The following is a 19,243-nucleotide window of genomic DNA, read 5'->3' on the forward strand; positions in this document are numbered from 1 at the left end:
TAGCATAATACCCTTGTAATTACCAGTTTGTAACCTAAAAAAAAGTCCTCGTAAACCACTTAAACCTGCCCACACACACACACGTTAGCAAAATACATTTTTATTTTAGAAAGTTTGAAATTGCAAAATGTTTACTCTGATTCTTCTGTTTTATACTTTAATAGAATTTTCTGAATTTTGCAGTTCATTTCTGTTTATTGATGTTCATTTTTTTGACATTATTATGCATTTATTTTGAGTTATTACATATTTATGTTTGAAATAAATTATTGGTAGAAAAATGCTAATTCTGTGTCTTCTCTTTGTAACACCATGGTCAGGTTTGATTGCAAGCATAATGACATTAACTGCAAAAATGGACACTTCAAATCAATTTTAAAATGCTAAACTTTGACAAATAATAGTCTGATAATGTCTATATATATATATATATATATATATATACAGGTGCATCTCAATAAATTAGAATGTCGTGGAAAAGTTCATTTATTTCAGTAATTCAACTCAAATTGTGAAACTCGTGTATTAAATAAATTCAATGCACACAGACTGAAGTAGTTTAAGTCTTTGGTTCTTTTAATTGTGATGATTTTGCTCACATTTAACAAAAACCCACCAATTCACTATCTCAAAATATTAGAATACATCATAAGACCAATAAAAAAAAAACATTTTTAGTGAATTGTTGGCCTTCTGGAAAGTATGTTCATTTACTGTATATGTACTCAATACTTGGTAGGGGCTCCTTTTGCTTTAATTACTGCCTCAATTTGGCGTGGCATGGAGGTGATCAGTTTGTGGCACTGCTGAGGTGGTATGGAAGCCCAGGTTTCTTTGACAGTGGCCTTCAGCTCATCTGCATTTTTTGGTCTCTTGTTTCTCATTTTCCTCTTGACAATACCCCATAGATTCTCTATGGGGTTCAGGTCTGGTGAGTTTGCTGGCCAGTCAAGCACACCAACACCATGGTCATTTAACCAGCTTTTGGTGCTTTTGGCAGTGTGGGCAGGTGCCAAATCCTGCTGGAAAATGAAATCAGCATCTTTAAAAAGCTGGTCGGCAGAAGGAAGCCTAAAGTGCTCCAAAATTTCTTGGTAAACGGGTGCAGTGACTTTGGTTTTCAAAAAACAAAATGGACCAACACCAGCAGATGACATTGCACCCCAAATCATCACAGACTGTGGAAACTTAACACTGGACTTCAAGCAACTTGGGCTATGAGCTTCTCCACCCTTCCTCCAGACTCTAGGACCTTGGTTTCCAAATGAAATACAAAACTTGCTCTCATCTGATAAGAGGACTTTGGACCACTGGGCAACAGTCCAGTTCTTCTTCTCCTTAGCCCAGGTAAGACGCCACTGACGTTGTCTGTGGTTCAGGAGTGGCTTAACAAGAAGAATACGACAACTGTAGCCAAATTCCTTGACACGTCTGTGTGTGGTGGCTCTTGATGCCTTGACCCCAGCCTCAGTCCATTCCTTGTGAAGTTCACCCAAATTCTTGAATCGATTTTGCTTGACAATCATAAGGCTGCGGTTCTCTCGGTTGGTTGTGCATCTTTTTCTTCAACACTTTTTCCTTCCACTCAACTTTCTGTTAACATGCTTGGATACAGCACTCTGTGAACAGCCAGCTTCTTTGGCAATGAATGTTTGTGGCTTACCCTCCTTGTGAAGGGTGTCAATGATTGTCTTCTGGACAACTGTCAGATCAGCAGTCTTCCCCATGATTGTGTAGCCTAGTGAACCAAACTGAGAGACCATTTTGAAGGCTCAGGAAACCTTTGCAGGTGTTTTGAGTTGATTAGCTGATTGGCATGTCACCATATTCTAATTTTTTGAGATAGTGAATTGGTGGGTTTTTGTTAAATGTGAGCCAAAATCATCACAATTAAAAGAACCAAAGACTTAAACTACTTCAGTCTGTGTGCATTGAATTTATTTAATACACGAGTTTCACAATTTGAGTTGAATTACTGAAATAAATGAACTTTTCCACGACATTCTAATTTATTGAGATGCACCTGTATATATATATATATCCAAATGCATATCTTGTGAAATATAAAATTAGGTTACAACAAGCTATCAGACTACACAGTAGGTTGCTACAGCCATCTACTGGCTGTTACTGGAATGACATGGTTTTCAAGTTATGTTATTAATATTTTGTTCACCAGATGGCAGCAGTCTGCCTCCAATTTATGTCACATTCTCATATTTTCTTAATGTTTCAACTTATAGAAGAGTAGGTTCTGATTTACATGTAAATAATCAAAACAGCATAAAATCCCAAAATAATTTATTGTTCTTATTTCAGGGAACAAGAATATATTTGGTATTCGCATTCACCAAAGGGAGGTGCCAGTTTTCAATATCATAGGAGGGTTCAAATCTGACATCATGGAAACTATTACCTATTTAGACGAAGTATCTATGTGGATTTAAGTGGAGTCCTATGACATTTGCATCCTTTCAAATCAAATCATATGTATTATTAAAAACTAAACTTAACAACAGTTAAATATTTTTTGAATTTCATTCCATTTTAATTCAACTCCCTTAAATTCTAATAGCACTTCTACATCCAGTTTGCTACCTCAATTCAAATGAAATTAAATTCAAATTTAAAAACAGCCAATAATCAGGGCCAATTATTTCCTGTCAAAAGGGGGCGTAAAAACGGGTTGGACAATTAGCCTACATCTGTAATGTGCCTTTCGTTTCATCGTTTTATTTATAACTGAGACCAGTTACTCTGAAACATAGAAGACATGTAGAGACATAAAGTAAAAAGTCATTTTGTTTCTTTTGAAATTGCATCATTAATTATCAATGATTTGAAACAAGGAAGCATAAAAAACAGAACCACCAGACTAACGGCATTGGCAGATGTTATTCTAAATAATGAGATATTGGTATTGCCACACACATTTTGTATCCCTAACACTATATACCAATATGTTCTTTGTTTTGTAGAACCTGTGGACTCTGCTCCAGTGATTCTGGATGGCTTTGAGAGGAGGGAGGTTATGGTAGGTCATCGGGTGGAGCTCCCGTGTAAAGCATCTGGTCACCCGCCACCCAGGTACCGCTGGCTGAGGGACAACAGCCCCATAGAGTCAGACAGCCGGTACCACCAGAGTGTGTCAGGCCTTCTCATCGAGGCCACACGACCCAGTGACGGAGGCAGTTATGTGTGTGAGGTGTGGAACAGCTTCGGTAATGCCAAAGTAGTTGGACGACTCGTGGTCAAACGTAAGTTATCCCTTACAGGGGCCATCTTCTACACTTTTGTGGCATTTTATTTTATAAATTCTTTATGCTACCCTCTCTATGACTTTAAGAATTATGTAAATATACCTACAGTATATTTACATTTAAGACTTTTATATGTTAATATCTATTATGATTGGCTAACCACTTTGCTTATGAAAAGTGCAGGGTTGGGGAATAACAGAATAGATGTAACAGTGTTACGTATTTAAAATGCAAAATATGAGTAACTGTATTCCACTACAGTTACAATTGAAATAATTGGTAATCTGAATACAGTTACTTTTAAACAATTATTTTGATTACTGAAGATTACTTTGCATTTTATTGTCATTTGTTTAATTGTATATTTAGTCTATTCAGTTGGAAAACATTTATGCTTTTAAATGAATCTGAAGAGCGATCTGGGGAGCGTTTTAACAGTGGGTAAATTTAAACACTTTTCTTATGATGTGTTACATTCATACGATCAGACAGAGGGCACTCTCATACTGTAATGAGTGAAAAGGTGGATCTGACGCCATTGAGGATCCACCTTTGTCATGAATGTGGAAGTGTTCCATGATTCACCTGTTTTGAGTTTCCGTTCTCCAGTGTTATCACCCACATCGGTGTAAATTCTTAGCTGGTCAAGTATTACATTTGAAGAAATTGTCAAAAACATGTGGCTCTATTGTGCCGATACTTCACAGAGTCGAAATGACCATTTTATTTTTTTCAGTGCTTCACCTGTATGTATATGACATGAAGCGATGGCCCAAGGTTAGTTACGTTGATATCATTAACTACTTTGAGTTGTTATGAGAGCCAACAACTACACATGTGGAGTGTGAAATTAATTTTTACTCCAAATAACACTTAAATGGTTGTTGTTCTCCATCTGGATCGCTCGTTTCGGTTAGTTTTACATTGCGTCTCGAGACCAGAAACAGAAAACAGGCAGCTAGAATCATCCTGGTGCCGCCCAGTGGTTGCTCAGGAAAACTGTGGATAGCAACAAAAATAGAGTTAGAAACGCTCTGTTAGATATAATATAAATCCAATAAATATACGATCACAAGGTATTTTTACAAGAATAAAGGATGCTTATATGAGAAATAATAACCAATGTAGCCTGTAGCATCATATAGAAAGCTACAAATAATAGATTTTCTGCCTAATTCTATGAACAGAATCCACAAACGATGTTGTTGTGTACACTCTGTGGGGTTTTGAAGTAAGTTTGGAGCATTAGAAATAGTTCCTTGTGTAAATTGCCATGTGAACATTTAGCATTATGTCAAGGTAAAATGGTATTTCTAGTCATGATTAGATGCACCTGTGTTACCAGTCACGATTAAATTTTATAATGAATTCTATCAAGAAAATCCACGTTAGATCTTCTTTTTTTTTTTTTTTTCTCTAGTAAGACATTTCATATTAGTGCAAAGATGTACTGCAAAAATATTACTTTTAATAAGAATTTTTTGTCCTGTAAAAAAAAAAAAAAAAAAGAAAAAAATTGAGAAGCTACACTGCATAAGAAATTTAGGCTTTTTCAGAGCATGTACATTTTATACAAGTGTATTTTGTTTTACTATACTGAGATATTTTTTTTCTTTACATTTTTCAAAATCTGCAAAATGTAAACCAAAGTAAACCAACGTATTTAGATTACGTTACTGACAATGAGAATCTAAGGGAATATGTTACAGCATGTATTCTGTAATCTGTAGTGGAATACATTTTAAAAGTAACCCTCCCAACCAGTGGTGTAGTAGTGTCTGAAGAGGTGGGCATACTGTGAAAAAAAATAAATAAATAATAATAAAGAAAAAATGCATCTGGTCTCTAAAATTCATATAATTTACATTATATACAGTACATATGTAAAATGTGTAAAAAATATATTTTTTCCATTTAATTTTTTTTTTGTTTTTTTTGTTTTTGTTTTTTTGGCTGTTGTAATTATAGTCCCACATGAATTTAGAAAATATACTGTATATCAGGGTAAGTTTCTTGCTGGCATAATGTACAGAAGAACTAAGAACCATGGTATGGGAACTTGATGTTGAATATGTATTTAAATTTATAGGGCTTATTAATGTTCCTTTCATTAGGCTACTATGAAAATTACTCTAATTAATAAACTAATACATACATAATACACAAAAAACTGTTAAGTATTGTATAGCTTATATGAGTGTGTTCACGTTAACACGTTGTTTTGTATTATCATATAAAGTCTACGTAAGAATTAATGGTTATTTGTTTTATTAGTGTACTATAATGTGCTTTTCTGTGTATAGTTAAATTGTTTTCATTCTTTGAAATATAAATTGAAATTATTTGATATCATGAGAAAATGGACCACTGACTGCAGAAAAATAAATACTGAAGTAAAAGGCACACACAAAAAATACATTTGATATAATTAAGGGACACGGTAGTCCAGGATCTGCAATGAGCATCAAAAACTAGCATGGGTGCAATAACATGCAGTATTTTCACAAATTTTAATTGCACAAGTTAAATTTAAATGTATATATTTACATTTAGCAGGGAAATAAATTTACAGTGCAAATTATGGTTACTTTAGGGATGCTTGTGCATCAGCATTAGATGCTGGGAATGTCCCGCCCCTTACTGAAATGGAAAATATGATTGGTTAGCAAATATACAATCACATCTGAAATGAACGATTGGTGGATGAGCTCAGTCGGACTGTATGTCTTGGCCGTGCCATCAATTGCGCTCCCACCTCCTGCAGCTCTGTGCGCATTTAGAGAGAATCTCTGTACACTTTTTAAAATAAAATAAAAAACACAATTCACTCATCGGTGCTGTGGCATCATGTTATTAGACTGAAAAAGTTCTGGGTCAAAAGCTTACTTGTATTGGCGGCCATACGTATCATCACTTATTTTCAGAACTGTTTAAAGAATGTTTTAAATATAATATAATAGTTCAAGTCAATACATTATATATTTATATATATATATATATATATATATATATATATATATATATATATATATATATATGCATATTAATTATTTAATTTTTTTTTTTTTTACCACTCTCAGCACCTCCCCTGACATGCTCTAGCACCCCCTGGGGAGGCGCACCCCACACTTTGAAAATCATTGCCCTAGACTACACTACTGCTCCCAACCCTGGAAATGCACAATAATAAAGGTCCAATACAGTAGCTGCGACCCCATCCCTCAATAATGGCATGTGCAGTCTTTGCAAAGCCTGCTTTACATTGTGACAGCCAGGAACGGTTGCACAACGTTTGGCAAACTTCTTCCACTTTTACAGTATATACCAGCTGGAATAATAGTATCTATCCTATTTCCTGCTTATTACTTCTACTTGAATGGGTGGGCCAAGTTGCTTAATACTGAATGGTTGTTGATATGCAAAGATTCATAGTAGCAGGGGTGTGTGTTCCCATTATTTATACAATGATCAGTGGAAACATGCTTCATGCTGTTTTCTAGGCACTATTCATACTTTTGTCTTGCTGTACAGGTATATCTGATTTTTAAAAGTGCCCCATTCATCCCAGGTTCATGATTAATGTGATGGGCTATTAACAAGTTATTGTCATTCATTCTTATATTTACATTTATTTATTTAGCAGACACTTTTATCGACTTAACAACAAACAGTAATATTTAAAATAAGTCATATTTCATATTTATTATAATTTTTTTAATAATATTTATTTTATTTTTATTTATAAATATTTTTACGTAATTTTGACTATAATAATAATTAATTAAGGTAGTCAATAGATTGCAAATGAATCTCAACAAATCTGTGAAAGAATATCATAAAAGAATATCATAAAAGACAACAAAGTTTGGGATGAGAACCCTCATCTGTTGAGTTTTTAGTCCGGTGGGACTGAAACATTTGTGTCTTTTTTAATATGCACAGAGCATTTAAATTGCATATGTCTGTGTTGATGGAATAATAAAATAAGAACATTGGATATCTCAGCTGACAATCCCTCTTTTTGTGGATAAATAAAAGTGAGTTGCATTTATTCCATTTGGATTGTATTGTGTTTTTAGTCCCAGTCCTATTTAAGAACATGGTATGCATAAAGACTAGTCCTTTTTTGTGTTTAATCATAATTCTTTTATTTAATGGTATATATGTGTGTTTCCTTCTTCCCCAGAGCCTTTGAAAGCAGTGGTGAGCCCGCGCAAAGTGCGTGGCAGCGTGGGTAGCCAAGTGTCGCTGTTCTGCAGTGTGACTGGTTCTGATGAGTATGACATCACCTGGTACAGGAACGGTGAGAGGATTTATCCCGGTATAAATGTACGCATCACAGGCATCAACAACGAGAATCTAGTGATGGAGGGAATGGCTAAAAGTGATGGAGGAGCATATCAGTGCTTCGCCCGAAATGGAAAGATGTCCACACAAGATTTAGTTCAGGTCATCTTGGAAGGTGAGTCCAACTATGTGGAAATAATTATGCTGTATTTGCATGAAGGTACACTAAGTAAGTGGTTGCTTATAAAAAAAAGTTTTACACATAAACCTGAATAGAATTTTTTTAGAAATATGTTAAAAATGATGTTATGTTCACTCACATAAGATAATGACTACAGTCATATCAGTAATGAAATGAAAGCTGTTTAATTGTACATGGAGCAGTTCACCCCCTCATGGGCGCTGCCATGTTGATAGCACATGACAATGTGTCATGCAGTTAACTGAGTGACTTCCAGTAATAATGACAATAACATTAAAAAGGTAACTTTATATAACGCTTTCAGCTAATGCTCAAAAATAAAAGTACATGTAAACAAAACAAACAAACCAAACAATATAACAACAAACACAATATACTTACTACAGACATTAACAACAGTATATTCCAGAGTAATGGTATCAACAGGATTGTGATCCAACAGTGCAAGTGAAATGATAAAATACCCAAACAAGAGGGAATCATGAAACAAACCACTACATCCTACAGCTCTCGCGGCCAGGATCACAGATAAATCACGGCGAACAACTGCCAACAAAGAGCTTGTGATCAAGACGCGGCTGCATGGTCACAGTCCTAATTCGTTTCGATTAAATCCAAGAATGTCCATAATGGGCATGTGTGTAGTATGAGATGGGGAAAAACACAGACTTAAAGTAAAAAAACAGAAGATAAATAAACATCTTCAGTGTAAAGTGGCAGTGTTAAAGAAATAGTTCACCCAAAAATGAAAATTCTCTCATCGTTTACTCACCCTCTTGCCATCCCAGATGTGTATGACTTTCTTTCTTCTGTAGAACACAAATTAAGATTTTTATAAGAATATCTCAGCTCTGTAGGTCCATACAATGCAAGTGAATGGGTGCCAAAATGTTGACACTCCATAAAGCACATAAAGGCAGCATAAAAGTAATCCATATGACTCCAGTGGTTAAATCCATTTCTTCAGAAGCTATATAATAGGTGTGGGTGAGAAACAGATCAATATTTAAGTCAAATGTAGGGGGCGTATGCATGAAGAATGTGAACGCAAGAAGAAGAATGTGAACGTGAAAGTTAAAGTGGAGATTGACTGAGCCAAAAGTACTACGGGGACCGATGGGATGAGTAAGAGCTTGCTAAAATCTTACTAAGTGCACTGTGCTGGCTGATATGGCAGTCATCTTGGACTTATACTGACACCTAGCCTGGATGCAGTTCCATGCAAAAGAAATAGTTTACATTTAATGCCATTGTAGCACATTTTTATAAGTGTAAAATTAATTCAAATTCATTCATTGTAGAAATGCACTGTACATTAACTAGTACATGGCTTGTAAGGCCATACATTTTAACATTTGCATTACTTCACCAACTACATTTGCAAGCTTGTTCAAGCACAATCAAGTTGTGTGATAGCTCTTCTGAATATCTTTGAGAGTCGCCAAAATGCAGTATACAACAAAGCTCACTGAAATGCACTTGAATTTGCCTTTTCATTTCATGTCTGACAAATAAACCAGACATAATTTTATTTGTGATTTTGTGAAGAGAACATCTCTTTCTTGACTAATATGATTGGACATATGTAATATATCTAATATGTAAAAGACATTTTTTGGATTTAAATTGCAAATTAGACACGGACATCACTCACTGAATTAAACATGTAAAGGTCATATGACAACTATGCAGCACACTATTCTTTGAAACATTTATTGTAAAATAAAGCCTACTGTTTCACTTACTATTGTTAAAAAAAAAAAAAAAAGTAAGCAGTATACTTTGTATACTACACACTATTCAATACGTAGTAAGTGAGTTTTCCATTCCAAAAATAGCCAGTGTGCAAGAATTGGTATGTACTACCACATCATAAAAATGTGTCTTGATACAACAAACCACCTTTTTGCACCTGTTTGTGGCAAAGCAAATGTGAGATGAAAAACGCTGAATGAAGCAACCACATCATTTTGTAGTGCCTCTATGACACCTGTTTCAGACCGCATGCTGAAGCAGAGCACGAGCAGCGCCAAAGCAGCGTGTAGGGATAACAAGCAACACTTGTGCTTTCTCACCGGGAGCATTTCTGCTGCATAAACTGCAGCGCTCTATACAGAAAATGAAGTTATAAAACGATCATCAGGAATGAGATATTGATAAGTATATAAAACTTGATTGTCATAAAATCTTATTTACATGATGCTGGTGTAACTTAATGAGGTCTTGTAAAATTATTTTGTGTAGTGACAGACAACACAATAAGCTTTGCTCATTTCAAACATCATCATACAGTTTTATGGAGAGGCAGAGGATAATGAGCCACTGAGTGTTGTTTTGCACAACAGATGATTACACGGCTTGGCTCAACCATTCGATTTTACACTAATGAGCAAAAACATTATGACCACCTGCCTAATTTGCTGTTGGTCCTCTGCATGCCGCCAAAACAGTGCGACTCTACAAGATCCCTGAAGTTGTCCTGTGGTATCTGGAACCAAGACATTAGCAGTAGATCCTTCAAGTCCTGTTAGTTGTGAGGTGAAGCCGCTGTGACTCAGACTTGTTGGTCCAGCACATCTCACAGATGCTCAATCAGATTGAGATCTGGGGAATTTGGAGGCAAGGGCAACACCTTGAACTCTTCATCATGTTCCTCAAACCATTCCCGAACAATGTGAGCAGTGTGGCAGGGCGCATTATCCTGCTGAAAGAGGCCACTGCGATCAGGGAATACCATTGCCATGAAGGGGTGTACCTGGTCTGCAACGACGTTTAGGTACTGTAGGTGGCACGTGTCAAATTGACGTCCACATGAATGGCCAGACACAGTGTTTCCCAGCAGAACATTGCCCAGAGCATCACACTCCCTCACTCGTCTTCCCACAGTGCATCCTGGTGCCATGTCTTTCCCAGGTAAACGGCACACACATACACGTCTGTCAACGTGATGTAAAAGAAAACAGACTCATCGGACCAGGCGACCTTCTTCCACTGCTCCATGGTCCAGTTCCGACGCTCACGTTCCCATCGTAGGCTATGCAGCCCCATATGCAGCAGGGTGTGATGCACTGTGTGTTGTGACACATTACTCCCATAACCATCATTAAAATGTTCTGTGACTTGTGCCATAGTAGAACTTCTGTCAGTTCAGAACAGACGGGACAGCCTTCGTTGCCCTTATGAATTGACTAGCCTTGGGTGCCAAAAACCCTGTTGACGGTTTGTGGTTTGTCCCTCCATGGGCCACTGTCGGTAGGTACTCACCACTGCTGACCAGGAGCACCCCACAAGCCTTGTCATTTCAAAGATGTTGAATGGCCATAACAATTTGGCCCTTGTCAAATTAGCTCAGGTATTTACTCCTGCCCATTTCACCTGCATTCAACACGTTGACTGCAATACTGTAACTTATTGTTTACTTACTGTATCTAATATATCCAGACCTTGACTTGTGACCTTGTTAGGAGATGATCAACATTATTCACTTCACCTGTGAGTGGTCATAATTTTTTGGCTCATCAGTGTATAATATTGTTCGAAATAAGTAATTATGTACAAATATTGCATAGCGATATCTCTTTGTTCAAATACCAGCCAAAACTTTAAGTGTTAAGTAGGCCTAATTTCCTCACAAAAAGGACAATCTTCCAAAAAAGGTTTTAGCTTACTATCTGCACAAACAGTCGAGGTAACTGCATCCCAAACTTTTTCCTTTGTTAATTTATCCTTATGAAAAGAATGTTGAGGGTCTTAGAGCATTTTGTTTCTCCATAATCTCAAAAGTCTTATGTCATCCATCAGCAATAAAAGAATGAGGTAGGTTCTGAATTTACTGACCATATGGGCTGTTGCATACATTTGTTTACCATTGTTGATAGTTAGGGTGAAACTTCGGGTCAATTGAACCAGTTGCTTCAGGAAATGATTCCTTGTTTTTAAAGCACTCAAAACACCACACACTGAGGAAATCTGCTGGTCACAGGCATGCAAATGCAATGAGAAGACTTAAAGGTGCACTCAGTAATTCTAATCCAATACACTTTTTGTCAAATTCTCCTCACAGTCTGCTAGCTGTCCGTTCTGTGGGTGGGCTGGAAAAAAAAATCTAGTATTTTACACAGCCCTGCTCTGTAAATGGAACAAAAGTGGAACAGACCGATCCAAACAACACTACTCCAACCAGTCAGCAACAGGGGTGGTTCTTGCACGTGCATAGGATGGGGGGTGGGGGCAGAGCGAGAGGGAAATAAATTAGAAGAGCGAATCTGGCTGATGCGAACTTTCTAAACTCCATGGAGGACAAATGGCTGAGAAACAAACCAAGATAAAAAGGTCAGATGAATATAAACTAAAAAACAAGGATTATGATAAGTCGAGGGCTAGGAGCCACGTCAACATCGGTGAGGCTTTTCAGCAGTGGAGAGGTAAAAGGCTTGAAGATGGGAGCAGAAGTTGCTCTTTTTCTTCTCAAGTTGGCCTTTTTATGATTACTGTTTTATAATTATTTTAATTACCAAACTATTTATTTTATTTTAAATTATAAAATGACACTTTGTTGTATAAAGAAATTTTACAAATATTAATGCTTTGACAGATTGTGCATAAACATTTGAAAATGAAACGTTATGGTACACTCTGACAGCATGGTACTCAAATCTATGCATCGAATGCCTTAGGCTAATTGACGAGTGTTTAACCACTACTCTAAGCAGCAATTTTAGAATTGACAATCGTGGTGTACTAAATAAAAAATAAGAAAGTGAAGGTGCATTATCATGTACAATAGTCACATGGATAAATGGATAAATCTCTTTATCACAAAATATCTAAGTCTCCCTCAAAATTTGTTTTCATAAACACAACATTTACATTTTTTTTTCCTTCGGGAACACAACTCAAGATGATCGACAGAGAAATTCAAATGACTAAAATTCAAATCAGAAACTAGTCTGATTTTACAGATCTAATTTATTTCAGCACTGAATCGAGATCAGTTACAGCCTGCATTTAACATTAATTCAGGGTTACACTGTGGGGTAAACGCCCCCTAGCGTAACCGCGAAACATTTAGAAACTGTTTCGAAACAGTATGACAAAACAAAGCCTCGTTTGCTGAAATCACGTGACTTGTGCCAAATTGATAAGCACTCTGAAGCATTAGTTTGAAACAAATAATTCGTAAAGGTTTTGAAGCTTCATGAACCGTGTTTTGAAAGGGCCCATCACTACTCAATAGTAAGGGCGCTTACACACTAGGGAAAGCTCAGATGGAGCATTGGATGCATGGGACTGCGAAAGGTCTGTTTGGAAGGCATGCAGAACATAGGGTAGAAGTGGTCACGGATAGAGATGGCTATTTAAACTACATCTTTTTGACAATGTACCAGTAAACATTGAAATTCTTCTCCAGGCTCTCTCTCCACAATTACTATCTTTTTAGCCTGACAGAAAAAGATAATAGAGGACAGGGAATGAATACACCGTATGCTTGAGCTTTTCCGCCATTTTTTTTCTATTTCACAGTGCAGCTAATCCTGCCTTTCTGAGATTCTCATTGGTCAACGGATGCCTACAGCAGAGTGCGTTGCAGCAAAAGTTGAAATGTTCTCAACTTTTCGTCGCATGGCGGAGCTTCACTATCAGAAACCCTTGCGCTGTTGACGTTGTTTATAGTTTTTTTGGCTGGATCCTGACACTCATATGTGTCTCCCTTGTTTTATGAATGCACATGGCTTTGTTGGTTTTTCATTACCATGTGCGCTTGTGTCAATTCAGTCTTGAGTTAAACCCCACCTCCCTCATTTGTCTTGTTATCAGTTTATCAGTTACACCTGCCTTCCCTTGCTACCCTCATTATTTGCTTCCCTATTTATTTCCCCTGTTGTGCTCTGCTCTGTCCTGTGCTGGTTGGTCTGGTTTGTGTCAGTTGGTATTAGTTTGTTTTCATTTCTCAGTTTTTCCATCTTAAGGGTAATTTCATTAATCTGCCATGTTTGGCTTAGACTGGGCCTTTTGTGTTAGATGCCCAGTTTTTGTGTTTTATTTACTTCCTTATAAAGGATTTTTAGTTTATATGACTGTCTGCATGTGGGCTCATTCACATATCGTGACATGTCCCTCCTACCTTTGCATCATCCCTTTTGAAATCAATGCGTTCGCAGCGTTCTCTGACGCAGCTTTAAATCTAGTGTGTAGGTGCCCTTAGTCCTGTTTGCAGATACTATACAAATGAATGGGGAGAGCTTGTTTTCAGCCTTCCTGTTGCAGCCTACAGAAAAAAAGTGTTCAATGGGTGCATGAACTTACATTAAAGTGAAATGTGATTTGAGCTTAGAAGACATCAGGTTATACATCAAAGTTAAAATATTATTTGACCTTACAGGGCAAATCAAATTGTATCTACTGAAAGTTATGCCTTAGTAAAACCTTGGAATTTCAGATTGGTTAAATTCAGTTATATTCAGTATCTTAAACACTTTCTTTCATTTCAATAAAACCAGTTAATTTAGATGTTACCACATGAAGTACATTTTCTTAGTTGAACTGACAAAACATTTTTTTTTTCAGAGTGTGTGTATTGCTGTTAAGCCTGTGGACCAGCTCTTTACATAATAGTATAGCATAGGCAGTTTTATTTTGTTTAAGCCTATAACTTGTAGTATACTGTAGTTTAATATGAGAAAATCATACATTACTTAAGCTATATAGTTAAAATAATTTAATTTTGTTTAGTGTCATTCTACATCCGAAAATACTGTTTTAATATTTTTTTTTCAAGTGCTCTAATTCATATAAAAACACTAGACTAAACTTATATGCTTATTCTGTTCTACTTTTTCATGTCAGTTCATGTTCATAATATTCATCAACGTTGCGCTATCACTTTAATTCAGCACGCGACGCTCCTGAAACAGTCTGCCTATGCTTTCAATGTGAATACTCTAACCTGTTAACATGGGCCCCAAAAAAATACACGCTACTTATGCCCTGCCTTGGCGTGTGAAACAGGCATGACACTTTTGGCTCATGTGTCGACCCTTCAGGACTTGTATCCCGATCCTTTGCATCAAAAGTTGAGAACGCGCAATTTGATTGCAATCCGAGCTTGTAAAATTAGTTGATCATGTAATGCATATGTGAAAATGCGTCACCTTACTGGTCATGTGCTGTAGTAAAAGTGTTTTGAAGTACAGTAATAAGATAGCATTGTGTGAGGAACAGGGCAAAAAAAATAATTGTTTATGAACTGATAATCTGCCGTTTTATTTGTGGTTTGTTTAAAAGGGAATAAAAGTAATTAAGAGTCTACTTTTGCGAAATATACAACGAGTCACATAAAAATTCTTTAGCAAAAATGTAGGTATACTGTAGTAATGTAATTCTATGAGACCAGGGCTGCGTTTCCCAAAAGCATCGTAAGCCTAAGTAGATCGTAGAAACCATTGGCGCGAATGGTCCCTACGATAAATTTAGGCTTGCGATGCTTTTGGGAAATGCAGCCCAGGATGGTAAATAGCCCCAGCATTTGGCACTATTAAAGCTGAAGTGTGTCATTTCTGCGACACTAGCGCCTCCGAATGTAATTGCAAAAATAAACAATGTTTTCAAACAGCTTTCTGAATATGCTCCTCATCTGCCGTTGATAAAACAAAGAGTCCACTGGATGAGTAATGTTGTTGGGGCGGGTCTAAGCGGGTCGCTCAAAACCAACAATTGAATTCTCATAGCGCCACAGAGACACAGTGTTTACAGTTTTCGGGAAAATGTACCTATGAATAGCTTACTTATAGTTACATACTTCAGCTTTAACTGAAAGGCGGAACTTCCATTCCTACAGCCGCCGAATGGAGTGTTATGAATTCTTTCATTCATTATTCTACAGTAAGTCTCTCTCTTCCCCTTTATACTGTCACTGTTTTAAAATATCAATACTAATTGTGAAAAAGTTATCACTTTTGATTTAATTTATCATAAATGGTGAAATTCTGAGTGTGATGAAAATATGTGTAACTGTGCATATGTTTTAATATAGCCTAACACTGCACAGGACTATTGTGTATCATTGTACTTGGCCCCTCGGCTGAAACGATTTGATGCTTGAGCCTGGTTGCTGGGGCAACTGTCTCGTATTGCCACAGGACTGTATAAGGAGGATATTGATAATCTATAATGATGTTAAAAAGCCAGAATGATCAGAGACTAAGATTGTACAGGCTCTAAGCTTGAAAACACAGCTGTTTTTGCTAAGTGCCATGCTAAAAGAAAAAAAGAAAAAGATGGTAAGAATTGTCTATTTTTTAGCATTTGTTCATTGTTGTTAATTTGCTAGAAGAAGAGGCAGTTCTGTGAAAATTATTTTTCTGGTTGTTTGGTATCTAGTTTTGTTCAGCTGGCTATTAAATCCATGTTTAAAGTACTTCTGACTTCCATGGGCATGCATTCAGAGAATTCTGCACCATTTTGTAGCCCTCAGGTATAAAAGCCCTTCTTAAACCTGGTCACAATAAATAAAACCAAAGATTGACATGATGTCATGACATCTGTAAACACAATATCATAATGCACTTAAACTGACTCTCTTGTTGTCATTCAAGTCATGAAAGTACACTGGATTTTGGGAAGGAGTGTAATAAGTGTGTGTAATTTCTGCACAACATGCATCAACAAATAGTGCTGCAAAAATAATGATTGTTCCCAACCAGGTAGTCCCGCCCCAAGCTCATGCCATTGGCGCAGTCATAAGTTGACATGCCGTACCTAATCACAGTTTTTTCACTCTTCAGGAAGTCAACTACGAATGGCTTATAGTTGTTTCTTTACATTAACCTCTTCAGGTCTGATACATATTTTTTCTGCCGCCTGCATTGTTCACACCCAGATTTATAAGTGTACACAAATACAGTGGTTTATTTGCAGAATATTGGTCTCATTTAAAAAAAAAAAAAAAAAAAAAAAAAAGATTCCAATAATTCATAAATTACAGTCTTATGATAAACAAATTTTCTATCCTATTTTTGAAAGCCTATGATTCAGGCTCTGTTTTCCTCTGTCCATGCAAAAATTGTTAGTTAATTCCATTAGATGGCAGTAAGTACTTAGAAAAATACATTTTCTTCTATCACCTTCTCTCACAATATACAGAAATGAAATGCAGGTGGCACTGTAATGCAGCTAAGCACTCACCATGTGCTCGTCCATAGGCATTCAGTCTATTTTGTGATCCCACACCTTCCCCAATGTTTTGTAGAATTTCTCAGCCTCTGAGTAGACTAGAAGCTTAATTTAGGTGTCGGTGGAAAGCTCAGATTCTCATCTATGCGATGATGTATATAATATTTCACCATCTGTAGTTGGGAACATATGGTGCCAAGTCTGCTGATGATTTGTTTTTCATGCTTGTTCTGCTTGACTGCATAATTTGTTCTGGACACCTAAGGTTAAACAAGCTCACAGATAAGTAGAAAATGGCAAATTTTGAAGAAAACAGCCTAAGGTAAGAGCTAATAAAGAGTTTGTCGCTTAACGTGTTTTATCAATGTCTTCCATTTCTTTAGATGGGACACCAAAGATCCTCTCTGCTTTCAGTGAGAAGGTGGTGAGCCCGAACGAGCCCATCTCGCTGGTGTGTCACGTGAAAGGAACCCCTCTCCCCACAGTTACCTGGACCCTGGACGACGACCCTGTCATCAAAGACAGCAACCATCGCATGGATCGCATCATCACCACGGAAGGCCACGTGCTCAGCTACCTGAATGTGTCACATACGCAAGTCAGTGACGGCGGCGTCTACCGCTGCACCTGCAACAACTCCGCAGGATCGGTCTCGTACCAGGCTCGAATAAACGTAAGAGGTGCTTGTCAGATCAGCTCCTCAAAACACACCCACACCACATGATTACCACATACAACCATTTCTGTGTTCCACAATTTTCTGCTTTTATTTTCTGTATCTATTTGAAGGTTTTAGTTAGAAGACTTTATTTAGCAATGCTGTCAAAGCAGACAAGCAGTCAAAGGGCTTTCAAACAATAACATTTTTTAAGCAAATAACTAGACAATATGTTGATTTATTAATCAAATTAATGCATGTATAAACATCTTAATCCTGGATGTGCAGTTGATATTGAGAGGTATCTAACCACTAGATGGTGCCATTGACCAATCAGAATCAAGTATTCCAGAGCGCTGTGTAACAACTAATGTTAATGAATAGAACCTTTTGTAAAGTGTTACCAAAATTCCTTATTATGGTCTGGGGGCATGATTAATTGCGTCAGTTTTTATTTTTATTTTTTAAATGTTATGGTATGTTTTATATAATTAATTACACTAAATTAAAACATTAAATCAACAGCCCTAATTTAAATGCTTGTTTTTGATCATGGCAGCAGTAATTCATAAAATGATGATCAAATGATGGAAAAGAGTATTATAGCTGGACATACAGTATACAGTATTTAGATGTGAGGTGTAGTCAACTTTTCCACATTTTAAAGAGGCGATTCAGGTGCTGGATTATAGTGGTGTAGTAATGTGGTACAGTCTTAGTAAAGTACTGTATGCTAGATTGCGGTAGCCTGCTTCATCCTCCACAACCTTGCATTTAGAACTGGCCTGTGAAACGAAGAACTGCAGCATGAATATTGCATTCACTACAGATATTTTTGCGTGTTTGCGTTGCACCTGATTTGCATAATTCCTTTAGTGAATTCAGGTGCTAAAACAATGCAGACAGTGGGTGCTTCTCATTTCTTAAATTGTGCTTCCTCGTTTCCTCGCTCCTCTGTCCTCAAGCCAGTGACCCGGAAACAGATCAAAGTCCGCCATCATGAAGGACATATCAATTCTCTAAATGCACCGCGAGGAGGCACAGGAGCATCCTATGCGGAAGACTTTTTTGTCTAAACAATTGACGCATGCATAAATTCTCCACCCTCTTCACATCTGACACAACAGTTTAAATTCATGTTTCACCTTTGGAGTTTAAATAAACAATGATTGTCACATACTTTAACAGTGCATTTTGAATTATTAGGTTTTATTATGAAAATATCAATTACTGAAGTTTCCAGAACATAATGTCATGCGCCCCGAGGTAATGCAGCATAGTTATGGCAGTTATGGCATAGCCTGCAGCGTGCACCTCTTCAAAAATGTAACTGCGTGTCACATCAACACAGACGACAACAGCTGTGATTGGTCCGTTGTGTTTCCAGAGACCACCCCCAGCATGACAAGAAATTATCTGTAGTAGTGTTTTTTTTTCTCCAAGATTATTTGATGTATTCATCTATATCCACTGATCAGTGATGGTGTCACATTGTGTTTGGACCCGTTTAGTTTTTTGTGAGCATCTGCTGTTTTTATATTCTGTTTCATATAAACAAGCCAAAATGTGTAAAAGACACATTTGTTAACTTTTCTCGGGTCTTTTACTCTTTCTCTCTCTCTCGCTATATATATAAACTCAGCAAAAAAAGAAACGTCCTCTCAC

General features: G+C 36.8%; 1 protein-coding gene across 2 annotated transcripts in view; it reads left to right on the forward strand.

Moving 5' to 3' along the window:
* Positions 1-19,243, forward strand: part of LOC127422249 (cell adhesion molecule DSCAM-like) — a 228,166-nt gene that overhangs the window by 134,157 nt on the left and 74,766 nt on the right. For both annotated transcript variants that reach the window (XM_051665620.1, XM_051665621.1), the window contains exons 5-7: positions 2,979-3,257; positions 7,447-7,722; positions 17,304-17,600. In XM_051665620.1, the coding sequence (XP_051521580.1) occupies positions 2,979-3,257; positions 7,447-7,722; positions 17,304-17,600 (852 nt within the window). The remainder of the gene's footprint in view (positions 1-2,978; positions 3,258-7,446; positions 7,723-17,303; positions 17,601-19,243) is intronic.

This window comes from Myxocyprinus asiaticus, chromosome 31, assembly GCF_019703515.2.
Source record: "Myxocyprinus asiaticus isolate MX2 ecotype Aquarium Trade chromosome 31, UBuf_Myxa_2, whole genome shotgun sequence".
Lineage (NCBI taxonomy): Eukaryota > Metazoa > Chordata > Actinopteri > Cypriniformes > Catostomidae > Myxocyprinus > Myxocyprinus asiaticus.